At 38.4% G+C, this 15,409-nt stretch overlaps 1 protein-coding gene across 5 annotated transcripts in view; it reads left to right on the top strand.

The window, feature by feature from the left end:
* LOC128203694 (CAD protein-like) overlaps window positions 1-15,409 on the top strand; it is a 70,332-nt gene that overhangs the window by 8,870 nt on the left and 46,053 nt on the right. For all 5 annotated transcript variants that reach the window (XM_052905217.1, XM_052905220.1, XM_052905219.1 and 2 more), the window contains 12 exons: window positions 92-242; window positions 1,003-1,134; window positions 2,180-2,308; window positions 5,929-6,033; window positions 10,037-10,258; window positions 10,755-10,943; window positions 11,497-11,730; window positions 12,627-12,764; window positions 13,351-13,518; window positions 13,830-13,912; window positions 14,545-14,696; window positions 15,252-15,346. In XM_052905217.1, the coding sequence (XP_052761177.1) occupies window positions 92-242; window positions 1,003-1,134; window positions 2,180-2,308; window positions 5,929-6,033; window positions 10,037-10,258; window positions 10,755-10,943; window positions 11,497-11,730; window positions 12,627-12,764; window positions 13,351-13,518; window positions 13,830-13,912; window positions 14,545-14,696; window positions 15,252-15,346 (1,798 nt within the window). The remainder of the gene's footprint in view (window positions 1-91; window positions 243-1,002; window positions 1,135-2,179; window positions 2,309-5,928; window positions 6,034-10,036; window positions 10,259-10,754; window positions 10,944-11,496; window positions 11,731-12,626; window positions 12,765-13,350; window positions 13,519-13,829; window positions 13,913-14,544; window positions 14,697-15,251; window positions 15,347-15,409) is intronic.

Raw genomic sequence — 15,409 nt, 5'->3', positions numbered from 1 at the left:
TGAATTTAGAGGTCAAATGTTCAAAGTTCAAATATTTAATGTATGAAATGTCAAATGTTCAAGACTAACTAATTGTATTTCCTTATATCAGCCCCTCTGTGAAGGATCGTCTTAATGGAGTGTTACGGAGCCCCATACCCTTGTCGGAGATAATTACCCAGAAGCCCCGTAAAGTACTACTCCTCGGCTCCGGCGGACTTTCAATAGGTCAGGCAGGGGAGTTTGACTACTCTGGATCACAGGTGGGTGGAAGTGCTGACTGCTGAATACTTTGTATATCATATGATCTGTATCCATGTCAGGGCTGACTATTGGCCAAGCTGGGCTGGATCACAGGTGGGTGGAAGTACAGATTGCTGAATACATTGTATACAGTATGCTCCTTACCCTTGTTGGAGATTATCTACTAGAAGCCCTGTAAAGTACTCGGCTCAGGTGGACTGACTATATGCCAAGTGAGCTGGATCACAGTTGAGTGGAAGAACTGACTGCTGAATAAATTGTAGGCAATATTGTCCATACGCTTATTGAACACACAGAAGCCACAAAGTGTACTTCTTAGCTCAGGTAGACTGTGTAATGGCAGGTAGGCAAGTTTGACTACCCTTGAAAATTGGTGGGTTGGGGTAGTACTGAATTCAGATTGCTAAATAGATCATAAGATCATAAATAATGGTACACATGTAGCCACAGCCCCAAGGACTTGAAATATGTTAATAAGTGTAACAGGTTTAAGTGTAATTTTTTTATTCAACCAAATTACTTGCTTTAACTTGATTTTATAAACATTCTATATTGTTTATTTATTATCTTTCAAATAATTTCCTTTAAAAGAATGAAATTTCACCAAAAAAAAAAAATGACCTAAGCTTCATCCTTGATGGAAGACTCAAGATTCTTTGAGAAAATGGGGCCAAAGGTAAAGAAATAAGTTTTATGTAATTTACTTGTCTTTTTCCTACCTGTATCATGTAAACATTCAAGTTTTGATTTCTCTGGCAGGCATTGAAGGCCCTGAAGGAGGAAGGGATACAGACAGTCCTGATCAACCCCAACATCGCCACCGTGCAGACATCCAAGGGCATGGCAGAGAAAACATACTTCCTCCCTATAACACATGACTATGTCGCTCAGGTTAGTTCCTGTCCAAGTATTTATTAGCGTGTTTTTTTTATTCCATCTATCTTATTTTTTGTGTCCATGCTGTAATATTGCAGTGAGGGATCTTAGAATTATTGTGCACATGTGTTTGGTACATGACTTGTTGTTAGCTAGAGCCACATTCCTACCTCAAAGGTCAAGGTGAAAGTTAGTGGTTTATCTTTATACAATGCTGCTTATATGCATATAGAATATAGTTGGTCGTGTCCTGGCTGTTACTTTGTCATGCACAGAGGGAGTTTTAAAATAAATTGGCACTTGTGTTTGGTATATAAAGATGATATGTCGCATGTAAGACTTAAGTCCATATCTCAAAGGTCAAGCTCAAGCTTACAGGTTTATAATTGAATGTTGCATAAGAGTATAGTGCATGTGCTGTCAGAACATAGGGAAATAATACCAACTTTTTTAATACAGACCATGCCATTTTAAGTCCTCTTTGAGTGACTTAAAATCAAACTTATGAGATGTATAAAAAATCTTTTATCTTTCAAATCAATTTTGTTTTGAAGATTGGAGGTCATTTGAAAATTGTGTACTTAATGACATTTGATGGTTTTCTGTTTCTATCAGGTGATACAGAGTGAGCATCCAGACGGTATATTGCTGACATTTGATGGTTTTCTGTTTCTATCAGGTGATACAGAGTGAGCATCCAGACGGAAATTGCTGACATTTGATGGTTTTCTGTTTCTATCAGGTGATACAGAGTGAGCGTCCAGACGGTATATTGCTGACATTTGATGGTTTTCTGTTTCTATCAGGTGATACAGAGTGAGCATCCAGACGGTATATTGCTGACATTTGATGGTTTTCTGTTTCTATCAGGTGATACAGAGTGAGCGTCCAGACGGAAATTGCAGACATTTGATGGTTTTCTGTTTCTATCAGGTGATACAGAAGGAGCATCCAGACGGAAATTGCAGACATTTGATGGTTTTCTGTTTCTATCAGGTGATACAGAGTGAGCGTCCAGACGGTATATTGCTGACATTTGATGGTTTTCTGTTTCTATCAGGTGATACAGAGTGAGCGTCCAGACGGTATATTGCTGACATTTGGGGGTCAGACTGCCCTCAACTGTGGCATACAGCTCACCAACTCGGGAATACTCGACAAATACAATGTCCGAGTTCTTGGCACACAGGTAAAGAACATTTTAAAATTTTCTATCATCTATTATTAAGCCCCCCTTCGAAGAAGAGGGGTATATTGCTTTGCACATGTCGGTCGGTCGGTCCGTCCGTCGGTAGACCAAATCTTGTCCGAGTGATAACTCAACAGTGCCTGGACAGATGGTCTCCAAACTTGACATGAAGGTTGAGCCTGACCAGTGAATGACCCCTATTGATTTTAGGGCTCATTGGGTCAAAGGTCAAGGTCACAGTGACCTTGAATGGTAAGAGAATTTTAAAGCTTGTCCCAGTGATAACACAACAATGCCTAGACCTATGATCATCAAACTTGATATGGAAGTTTGGCCTGATCGGTAGATGACCCCTATTGTATTTGGGGGTCATCAGGCCAATGGTCAAGGTCACAGTGACCTTGAATGGTAAAAGGTTGTCCATGTGATAACTTTACAATGCCTGCATCCATGGCCCCTAAACTTGGAGGTTGGGCCTGACCAGTAGATGACCCCTATTGTTTTTAGGGGTCATCGGGTCAAGGTCACAGTGTCCTTGAATGGTAAAAGGTTGTCCATGTGATAACTTGACAATGCCTGCACCCATGGCCCTCAAACTTGACTTGGAGGTTGGGCCTGACCAGTAGATGGCCCCTATTGATTTTAGGGGTCATCGAGCCAAAGGTCAAGGTCACAGTGTCCTTGAATGGTAAAAGGTTGATTATGTGATAACTTGACAATGCCTGCAAAGATCAAGGTCACAGTGACCTTGAATGATAAAAGGTTGTCCGAGTGATAACTTGACAATGCCTGCACCCATGGTTGTCAAACTTGACTTGGAGGTTGGGATCTGACCAGTAGATGGCCTCTTTTGTTTTTGGGGGTTATCTGTTTAAAGGTCAATCTGGTAAAGGCTTGTCCGTAAAGGCTTGACCTCAAGTTATCACTCGGACAACCTTTTATCATTCAAGGTCACTGTGACCTTGACCTTTGGCTCGATGACCCCTAAAATCAATAGGGGCCATCTACTGGTCAGGCCCAACCTCCAAGTCAAGTTTGAGGGCCATGGGTGCAGGCATTGTCAAGTTATCACATGGACAACCTTTTACCATTCAAGGTCACTGTGACCTTGACCTTTGGCTCGATGACCCCCTTAAATCAATATGGGCCATCTACTTGGAGGTTGGGATCTGACCAGTAGATGACCTCTTTTGTTTTTGGGGGTTATCTGTTTAAAGGTGAATCTGGTAAAGGCTTGTCAGAGGGGTCATAGAGCCAAAGGTCAAGGTCACAGTGTCCTTGAATGGTAAAAGGTTGTCCATGTGATAACTTGACAATGCCTGCACCCATGTAATTTACTTGTCTTTTCCTTTTTTAGACCAAATCTTGTCCGAGTGTTAACTCAACAGTGCCTGGACAGATGGTCACCAAACTTGACATGAAGATTGGGCCTGACCAGTAGATGGCCCCTATTGATTTTAGGGGTCATCAAGCCAAAGGTCAAGGTCACAGTGACCTTAAATGATAAAAGGTTGTCCGAGTGATAACTTGACAATGCCTGCAACCATGGCCCTCACACTTGACTTGGAGGTTGGGCATGACCAATAGATGACCCCTAATGTTTTTGAGGGTCATTGGGCCAAAGGTCAAGGTCACAGTGACCTTGAATTGTAAAAGGTTGTCTGTGTGATAACTCAAGAATGCCTGCACCCATGGCTGTCAAACTTGACTTGGAGGTTGGGCCTGACCAGTAGATGGCCTCTTTTGTTTTTGGGGGTTATCTGTTTAAAGGGCAAGGTCACAGTGACCTTGAATGGTAAAGGCTTGTCCGAGTGATAATTTGACAATGCCTACACCCATGGCCCTCAAAATTGACTTGGGTGTTGGGCCTGACCAGTAGATGGCCCCTATTGATTTTAGGGGTCATTGGGCCAAAGGTCAAGGTCACAGTGACCTTGAATGATAAAAGGTTGTCCTTGTGATAACTCAACAATGCCTGCACCCATGGCCCTCAAACTGGACATGAAGGTTGGGCCCGACCAGTAGATGACCCCTAGTGATTTTAGGAGACAAAGGTCAAGGTCATAGTGACCTTGAAAGCAAACTCGACAATTCCTGGACCTATGGTCATCAAACATGACATGAAGGTTGGGCCTGACTAGTAGATGACCCCTCTTGACTTTAGGGGTCATTGGGCCAAGGTCAAGGTCACAGAAACCTTTAATGCAAAAAAGTCAACAATATCTCAACAAAGCCTGAACCTATGATCATCAAACTTGACATGGAAGTTGGGCCTGACCAATAGGTGACCTGTATTGACTTAAGGAGTCATCGGGTCAAAGGTCAAGTTTACAGTGACCTTGAATGCAAAAATGTTTTGATTGATAACTCGACAATGCCTGTACCCATGGCCCTCAAACTTGACTTGGAGTTACATCTGACCTGTAGATGACACCTTATAATTTTAGGGGTCATCGGGTCAAAGGTCACGGTCATGGTGACCTTGAACGAAAAAAGCTTGTCTGTGTGATAACTTGTCAATGCCTGCACCCATGGCCCTCAAACTTGACAATTAGGTTTTTGGTGCCCAGCTGATGATTCCTATGGATTTTGAGGTCATAAAGTCAAAGGTCATGGTCATAACACACTATCCTCACCCATTGAATGGTCCTTATTTTAAAACTGCCTCAACGGCATCCATTGTCAGTGACAAATCAGCTGTCATTTCGGTCCATGCATATTTCATTTAATTGTCCATATAATCCTGACAACATGGCACTCAGGGGGGCATAATGTTTGACAAACATCTCTTGTTTAAAACATGTCTTCAAGTTCAAACTGTATTGTATTGATTCAATTTCAATATGTATAGAATTGCTATGAATAACAAATATATGACATACTGATAAATAACAAGCATATTTTACATATCATTATCATATGGAGCTGAGCTTTTAATGATAAAATTATGGGAATGTTTGAAATGTTGAAACTACCAATGACAGAAGTAATAGTTTACCCACAATCCAAGTTATTGAAACTGTACCCACAAGAGTTGTGGGTAATGTTACTATTTTGTACCATGTTGTCTAAGACAACTTTCAGGTATGAGGGTTGTAATTTATCACACGAAAGTATGATAACAGTATGGTTAAGTTGCACAAGTTCATACAAAAACACTTGCAAAATGGTACAATTTTATTAATTGATGCTTAACCATGCATTTGAATAAACATGTATATGTTAAAAAATGGAGTAAGGCTGAGATATAACAATTAGGTAAAGGTATAGCAGCAAGAGATACTGTGTTCTAATGAACTTCTTAATAATGACTGTTGTTTATTATCCTCTGGGTATACACCATATGAACAGAGCTGTAGATAAGGTTTTTCAGGAGTTTAATATTGTTAAATTTCAATTGGATTTTTGTCAAATGTGAATTGGGTTTTCGGAATAGTTTGTGTGTAATTTTCAACACATTATTTCTGTTTTAAAATTTCTTTTCTTTTCGTAAACCTTAGATTCTGAAACTATTGCTTTATTACCAGAATTAATGAGGTAAACACCCCAAGAAACAGTTTATCTGTTCCCCTGTATAAAACAGTTGAAAAAGCATCTGACTAGATACTTTTCTACTTCAGGTGAAGTCAATTGAGTGGACAGAGGACAGGAAGGTGTTTTCAGAGAAGATGGCTGAAATAAATGAGCATGTGGCCCCAAGTGAGGCTGCATACAGTGTGGAACAGGTAACTAGAGATGAGACAAGAATGTTTATACAGCAAGCTTTTTTTATAGGTGAAGACAAAGGGGCCATAACCTTCCAGCGATCGACTCTAAAGGGAGTCTTTAGATTCCTCAATTTTGGCCTGGGATCATGATTACGACCAGTTATAAGTCTCAGAAAAGCAAATTACAAAAAAAATCATCTTTTTTCCATTTGTTTTGCAAAAATTAATATACAATTTCAAATAGTTATGAAATTCAGTAAATGTTTTAACTCAACACTTCAGACTGTTTGTAATAGTGGCCCTAGGACTCCTTGATTTTTGAGCTTCAGTGTCCTCAAGACACCTTGTACATATAAAAGAAAAACTGAATTTATAATCAGGGTTCGAATTTAGACTCGCATACTTGCAAAATGCGAGCGACATTTGCAAATTGCGAGTGACTTCTATTCAAGCTCGCAAAATTCTGCGAGTGGCTTTTTCTAGACCACAAAATGTTAAAAGGAAAGTAGAATAAATATGAACTTAACTCCGCTGCGTAGTCGAGTGTAAACACCCTGTAAGTGGCATGTTTACACTACCAGTATAAAAAAGACAGTACGGAGTCATGCTCTAGTAAGTTTTCAAAAATAGAACAAATACGGAAAAGGCCGAGTTTTATCTCGAATCTTTCCCAAGGCGTGCATAATACAAAGTGAATACAAATGACGTAATCACCTAGCTTAATCATTGGCTAAATTTAGCGCGTTCACGCACTATATGTAAACCTTTGATATATCTCCGCCCAACTGCCAAAGTGAATAGACTTCGTCAATCGATATATTTCATGGTCCAGAGCATCATGGCTACATTAATTTTACTGTTTCTTTCATTTATTTTAAATTTATAATGTTATTGCTTTTAATACTTATAGACTTAATGAAATCTGTACCGTGCTTGCCGAATGGATATTACCCGATGGCGAGGGTGAACAATGTCAAATTATTGGACAGCTTTGTAATCAAGAAGCGGCTAGCATCTGATGAGTCTTTTCGTACTCCCCAAAAAGAATAACATCAACAAGTTCTAGTAGTTTAGTTACTCAAGATCGATACGTTTTTATATTCATAATATGTCTTAGGTGTAAATTTCTACTTAAATTAGACAATATTATAGGGAATAAAGCAAATAATAAAATTGCAAGTTGATTTTTCATTTTGCGAGTTGCCTCAAAAAGCACTCGCAAAATTTTGCGAGTGCTCCTCAAAGTTATATTCAAACCCTGTTATAATGCGGTTTACCATCTGCATCTTGGCTCTAAAATTGCATTTGAGGTTTAATCTTTCTTTATACTGCCCAGTGATTATATTTGGTAATGTTATTGAAATATTTCTCCTTTATGTAGGATGATGAATTAGTCTTTTTCTTCAACCACTGGAATCAATGAGTAAGACTAGGGGTCCTGTTTCAATAAGAAATCTTAGTCATAAAATTTAACGCTGCTTGTAGGTGGTTGGGGGCACCTGGAAAGTTGCTCCCAGTATCTGTACTATAAATGTTCTTACTATATTTTTTTCTGTATTAGTTATTAGCCCCAAAATGGTTATGCCTTGTTATATAGAATCTCAAGCTTTAATATCTATATTGACAACGATGCCCTGGATTCTACAATATTGGTTGTCATTCAGACTCCTGTGTAAAAACAGTGTCTGTCTGACTCCCTACTGTTTATGGTTAAAAATGGCTGACTTAAATGGGAATGAAATTTCCAGTTTGAACTTTATTATTTGAGGAAGACTGTAATGATGTGAGAAAACTTTTCAGAGGGGAATACATAACAACCCTTACAATAATTTGTGAGTTAATAACCCTTATAACCAGGAAGTAATATTAACCAATAGCTTGCACAGATTGTATAGACAATAGTCTGCAAGCTTGCATTTTATTAGAAACATCTCCTTGTCTATTAACTGTCTATTTCTTGCAAAAGTCTATCCTGTACTGGTCTATATCTCTAACGGCCATACTGGTCAATTTCCGTCACTGGTCTATTTCCCTCACATGTCTATATCCTGCACTGGTCTATTTCCCTCACTGGTCTATTTCATAACTGGTCTACTTCCTGCTCTTGTCTATTTTACTCACTTGACTATTTCCCTCACTTTTCTATTGCTCGCACTGGTCTATTTTCTGTATGTGTCTATTTACCTCGCATATCTATTTGCAGAAGATGTCATTTTCCTGCACTGGTCTATTTCCCTCACTTATCCATTTCCCACACTTGTTTTTTTTACTTCATGTGTCTATTGTTTTTTTATGCCCCCGAAGGTGGGCATATTAAAATCGCACCGTCCGTCCGTCCGTCCGGCCGGCCGGCTCTATAACTTTCCCTTGTATGGACAGATTTTAAAATAACTTGCCACATGTGTTCCACATACCAAGACAACGTGTGGCGTGCAAGACTCGTGTCCCTACCTCAAAGGTCAAGGTCACACTTAGTGTTTATTCACAATGGAGTGCTGCATATAAGGACATAGAGTATAGGTTGTCATGTCCGGGCTGTAACTTTCTCCTGTATGGACAGATTTTAAAATAACTTGCCACATGTGTTCCACATACCAAGACGACGTGTCGCGTGCAAGACCCGTGTCCCTACCTCAAAGATCAAGGTCACACTTGGTGTTTATTCACAATGGAGTGCTGCATATAAGGACATAGAGTATAGGTTGTCGTGTCCGGGCTGTAACTTTCCCTTGTATGGACAGATTTTAAAATAACTTGCCACATGTGTTCCACATACCAAGACAACGTGTTGCGTGCAAGACCCGTGTCCCTACTTCAAAGGTCAAGGTCACACTTAGTGTTTATTCACAATGGAATGCTGCATATAAGGACATAGAGTATAGGTTGTCATGTACGGGCTGTAACTTTCTCTTGTATGGACAGATTTTAAAATAACTTGCCACATGTGTTCCACATACCAAGACGACGTGTCGCGTGCAAGACCCGTGTCCCTACCTCAAAGGTCAAGGTCACACTTGGTGTTTATTCACAATGGAGTGCTGCATATAAGGACATAGAGTATAGGTTGTCGTGTCCGGGCTGTAACTTTCCCTTGTATGGACAGATTTTAAATTACTTGCCACATGTGTTCCACATACCAAGACGACGTGTCGTGTGCAAGACCCGTGTCCCTGCCTCAAAGGTCAAGGTCACACTTAGTGTTTATTCACAATGGAGTGCTGCATATAAGGACATAGAGTATAGGTTGTCGTGTCCGGGCTGTAACTTTCCCTTGTATGGACAGATTTTAAAATAACTTGCCACATGTGTTCCACATACCAAGACGACGTGTCGCGTGCAAGACCCGTGTCCCTACCTCAAAGGTCAAGGTCACACTTAGTGTTTATTCACAATGGAATGCTGCATATAAGGACATAGAGTTTAGGTTGTCGTGTCCGGGCTGTTACTTTCCCTTGTATGGACAGATTTTAAAATCACTTGCTACATGTGTTCCACATACGAAGACGACGTGTCGTGTGCAAGACCCATGTCCCTACCTCTAAGGTGAAAGATACACTAAGTGTTTATTCACAAGGGAATTCTGAATATAAGGACATAACAGTGTAGGTTGTCAAGTATGGGTGGTATTTTTTATGTTTAGAGGCAATTTAAAATAACTTGCCATATGTATTTGACACGTAAAGGCAAGATCAACTTTTCATGTACTGACCTTGTTCGTAGGTCAATGTCACATTCGGGGGCATTCGTCACATACTGTGACAGCTCTTGTTTACTTCATGTGTCTATTTCCCTCACATAACTGTTTCTCGCCCATGTCTTTTTCCCTTTGCTTGTCTATTTACAGCACTTGTTTTCAACATTTCGGATGTAAAATCTAAATTATATAAGTCTGGAAGAATTTAATTGATAACAGAATCAATTATCATTCATCAATTTGCCTTTAATCACCTTCAAATATATTGTTACTTGAGTGACTAACTTTTGAATAGAGATTATTCTTTCATGCCCTATTTTTTCTTAGGCTGTTGAGGCTGCAGGAAGGCTTGGATATCCGGTCCTGGTAAGGGCAGCCTTTGCTCTTGGCGGTCTGGGCTCGGGATTTGCTGATAATGAAGAGGAGCTGATAAGCCTGGCCACAGCAGCGTTCGCCCACACCAGCCAAGTGTTGGTTGACAAGTCACTGAAGGGCTGGAAGGAGGTTGAATATGAGGTGGTCAGGGACGCCTATGACAACTGTATCACTGTGAGTGCAAGTTTTTATCTATTTATTGCATAAACATGCATGGAACACTCAATGGTCAGGGATGCTTTCTGTATCAATCATGGTGTGTGCAGGTCCTAACATATGCATTTGGGGCTATTCTATTCTAACATGTTGAATACACATGGAATTAAAAGAATTGGTCAGATACAAATACAATAGCAGTTACTGTATGACATTGGTATTAAGTAGATCATTTATTTACAAATAGTTAATCTTCCAAATTTTAATAATATCATCTCGATTTTCTGTCTGTTTCTTAAACAAGTATTTTATGGCAAAAGAAACCAGTTTCCAGATCTTAATTCATCAAACATGATTTCATTGTTGAAAGGTGTAGGTCTTGGAAAAACGGGATTTTACACAGATGACTCTAAGTCAGACATTGACCTTTGTGGACACTGCTGACCAACAGTGCAGGAAATTGCTTTCACTGTGTTGTATTTCTCGGAAACAGTATTTACCCTTTTTTTGACAGGTGTGTAACATGGAAAATGTCGACCCCCTGGGAATCCACACTGGAGAGTCAATTGTGGTGGCTCCCAGTCAGACGCTCACCAATGTGGAATACAACATTCTACGGTCCACAGCCATCAAGGTCATACGCCACCTGAAGGTTGTTGGAGAGTGTAACATACAGTATGCGCTCAACCCTGAGTCTCAGGAGGTAGGCTTATAGTAGTTCCACTATAGGGTTTTAGCTGATGAGTTATATAACGGTGCTGCACCCTGCTCTTTTTTGGTAGCACCCTTTTGCCAAGCTGGAGACCAGAATGTGCATACTTCTGCCTTTATAGATTTAAATACTTATACATACAGACTCGACATTTTTGGGAGTTGAATTTTTATATTACTTCTGTTTAGCACATTTCCTAACATTTTCTGTAAAATAGAGCTGACACAATGTGCTGTTTTCTCCATTAGGGCCCTACTCCTGTTCTGCAGCACCCTGTCCCTTTTTAAACCTGGCTAAAACCCCTATTCTACATTGTAGTCTGTGAAGTATTTTTACCAATTTAGAAGCTGTCTATACTCTTAAACAGTCATGTAAATTTTTAATAGTCGGAGTATAAATTTGGGAGTCAGAATATTTGCTTAGATTTTGAAAAAAATAGTTTTATAATAGAGTACTATTTTCATGAAGAAAGAAAGATTTCATTGTGTTAATCAGAAAACCCTTCTCTGAAGATTGTTCTTTCAGAAGTCCATATATTTTTCAGTATTTCATCATAGAAGTAAATGCACGACTGTCAAGGAGTTCGGCCTTAGCCAGCAAGGCCACAGGCTACCCTCTGGCTTATGTAGCGGCAAAGCTCTCCCTTAACATGCCACTACCAGAACTGAAAAACTCCGTCACGGACTCCACAACTGCCTGTTTTGAGCCGAGTCTGGATTATTGTGTAGTAAAGATTCCAAGATGGGATCTGAAGAAGTTTTCACGTGTATCTTGTAAGGTGGGTATAGTAAATGGTATGGTTAACAATATACAAGAATGATAAACACATGTAGGTAATGGAGAAATTTTTTATGGTAAACAATAAACAAGCATGGTGAACACATGTATATAATAAAGATCTTGTTAAGGGAAACAATACAAAAGATTGGTGAACACATGTATATAAAAGAGAATTTTTTATGGTAAACAATATGCAAGAATGATGAACACAAATATGAAATTGCCAATGAACATGTAAGAAAGGAAAAATTGCATGTTACAAAGAAAACCTGCTGGTTGAGACTTTAGCAAAGCATGGTAAAAATAAAAGATCATGGTTTGTTGATTCCTAATGGTAGCTGTACAATGCAGATCACGTTATTTATAATAAGTGTTCAGAGAATGCTATACATGTAGCAATGTACCATGTTGTACATGTTACATTGTAAAATGTTATATGTGTACATACATAAGTATGTAGCAATATGAAATGAGATCAAGCCTAAATGGCAAGGCTCCATGGAAACTATGATGGATATATGTATGTAGTGGGTGTTGTTAGGGATCATTCTTATGAGTAACATTATGAACATGAGTAACCAATATCTGATAAGGTTTGATTGTTTTTTATACTTTGAGACATATACGATTGATTTAAGCCTAGTTTGAGTTAAAACAAGTGATATACAGCTAGTCAGAGCATAGTTTTGACATCACAATAATCTAATCTTTGAAGCCAAAAGTGTGGGTAATAAAGCAGATTTATTTACACAGTGTATGAAAATGACATTGCTTAAAAAAAAAAAAGTTGACGTCGTACAATGCTACCACTGTTCACTAATGCATACTACATATACTACACGATTATGGTGAACAATTCCGCAGCCATGCTAGAATACATTGTACACATTGCAGATTGGTAGTTCCATGAAGAGTGTTGGAGAGGTGATGGCTATTGGCCGGAAGTTTGAGGAAGCCTTTCAGAAGGCGTTACGGATGATGGATGAAAACCTACTTGGGTTTGAACCACACGGAGAAGAATTTGAGGCAAAGGTTGGTACATACCGGATGTTATGAAAAGATGGTTGCTGATATCCTGCATCATTTTCAGTTTGTCGGGGACGGATGTATGTTTATCCACCAAATGAGATGCGATACTAGTCATCAGAAAAGCATGCTATCATAATATTTCTTCTTGTTAATTACTTTCTTTGATTCATTCCATGTTTTAAAGCAGTGTTTACAGTTTAAACTGTCAAAATTCCTCTTTGTTTTAGCTGGACATTTTGTGGAGTTTTCATTTCTGAAACTATTATTGATAAATGATATTTATAAGTGAAGAAAAAAACCCACAGACATTTATTTTGTTAAATGAGAAACTCATATTGTCTGGTGTTCTTAATTTATCCTAAAACTGTAGCTACTGAGTTCATATCATCTTTGCAACCCAAAATGCTCAATTTTGCGAAATTTTATTGTGCAATTTTAAAATTATTTTTTGGGGGAAATTTGGAAAATAAAAGTGAAAAAGCCATAATTGGTGATGTCCATGATATTTCTGATTTTAGATGTTAAATTACATGAATGTTCCAGATATTTGATAACTTCCGTGATCAAATCTTGTGTATAATTATTATAGGAGCTACAGGAGCCAACAGATAAGCGAATCTTAATCCTAGCCCTTGCCTTACGTTGCGGCTACTCCATTGACCGCTTGTACGAGCTGACCAAGATTGACCGATGGTTCCTTCACAAGTTCAAAAACATCACCGACCTTCAACAGACAATGGCAGAATTTAAAGGGGCGGTTAGTATTTTTGGTTAAAAAAGTGTAAGAAATAGAGGATGTTTAATTTTGGAGCGTTTTAAGGTCAAAATTAATTTGAATGAGTGATCACTGAAGAAAATATTTTCGCTATCAGCATAGCAAAGTGTGAGAATAGATTTTTCTGTGATCATGTGTGAAATACAGCCTGATCTTATATACCAAATTTCACCAAATTTTAGTTTCCTTAATACTAATTTTAGGAAAAATATCAATTTTATAGGCGTTAATTGATAAATTAGTGAAAAACATATTGTTGTGACATCAATAAGTTTACTTTTATAATCTTTAAGACCAATAAGATCCCAGCGCCACTAATGTTGTCCGCCAAGCAGCTCGGGTTTTGCGATGAGCAGATTGCTAAACATGTGGAAAGGTGAGACATTGTGACAAATAGTATTAAAAAATTGTTTTTTATTGATATTATCTTGTCTGTTTTTCAAATAGTAAAAAGTAGTGTATTATGATAGCATTGATGTCGTTGTCATCATCAGCCTCATTGTGAAAAAACTTGAAGCTTGGCTAATTAACACAAAAAAACGTAATGATATTCAACTAAAACGGGGGTAGAAATGTTTCTGGAGACAATACGCAGATGTACAGCAAGGCCCACCACTCTGGCTTTTATAATTGTTGAGTTATGCTTCTTGTTTGCAGGAAATTAACTGACATGAAACATTCACATTTACTCTGCAAGCTCATTGTTTGGTACAAATAAATATCCAGTAAGAAATCTGAATCTTTTATTATTTTTTGCTTTTTTATAATCTGCATATTTAAACTTTAAAACATCTTTTAGTTTTTGCTAAAACAAATGCATATATATTCTACAGAAATGACATGCGGTCCGACTGTTGTCTCTTAATTTATTCAAGAATGACATTTTGTTAAAAGGCTCATTAAATGATCTCTTTGTTATATTCAAGAGATAAGGAATGTGTTAAACAAAATACCACAGGCCCAAGATAGTAGTATTGTATATCAAAACTGTTATGTTTCTAACCCTAGTACAAGTCAAGTAGTGCGTAAGATACGGCGAGGGATGGCAATTCTCCCCTACGTGAAACAGATCGACACAGTGGCTGCTGAGTGGCCGGCCCAGACCAACTATCTCTATCTGACATACAACGCCATGGATCATGACCTTCCATTCTATGGGGGTAAGTATTTATTGTCAAATAAGGGGCAAAGAATTTTCTGAATTGTAAAGCATTATAGACCTATTCCAGTAGATAGCATAGATGGGTCAGTGAGTGTCTGTTTTGGACTGCATGTTATGGACCAAGACAAACAATTGTATGAGGTAAAAAAGACATCAATGTTATCAAAAATTAGTTCATTGATTTTGTTAAATTTAATGATGTATATGTGTATTTAATTGGTAAGAAAACCAAGAATGAAAAGTCTGGAGATTTATCATCCTACATTAAATTAATGAGCTTTAGGCTGACTCTTTGTTAGCTGTCTGTTTTCAAAGAAGACAAGTCTAGGTATTGAGCCTTGACTTTCCAGGCCATAAACGAAAACTATCTAGGTATTCATACAAAACTTGGTACATATAGTACATATCAACAATATGTGAAGCTAACACATTAACTCTGGTGTTTATATTTGTTGAGTTATTCCCATTTTAACAAAGGCAGACTACTCACTTGTGTTGGGGTTTGCCTGAAGTAGTCTTGTTAGATGTACAAGTCCATTTGTTCTGTGTACAGGTCATGTGATGGTCCTGGGAAGCGGTGTGTATCGTATCGGCAGCAGTGTGGAGTTTGACTGGTGCGCTGTCAACTGCATACGGGAACTCAGAAAGGTATAGTTAGTGTGAACCTTTAAAATAAGTAGTTTTACATACAAAGAATGTGATAAATGGTAT

This window comes from Mya arenaria, chromosome 9, assembly GCF_026914265.1.
Source record: "Mya arenaria isolate MELC-2E11 chromosome 9, ASM2691426v1".
Taxonomy (NCBI): domain Eukaryota; kingdom Metazoa; phylum Mollusca; class Bivalvia; order Myida; family Myidae; genus Mya; species Mya arenaria.
Note: the sequence above shows the minus strand (reverse complement) of the source record. Positions and strands in the feature narration are given on the sequence as shown.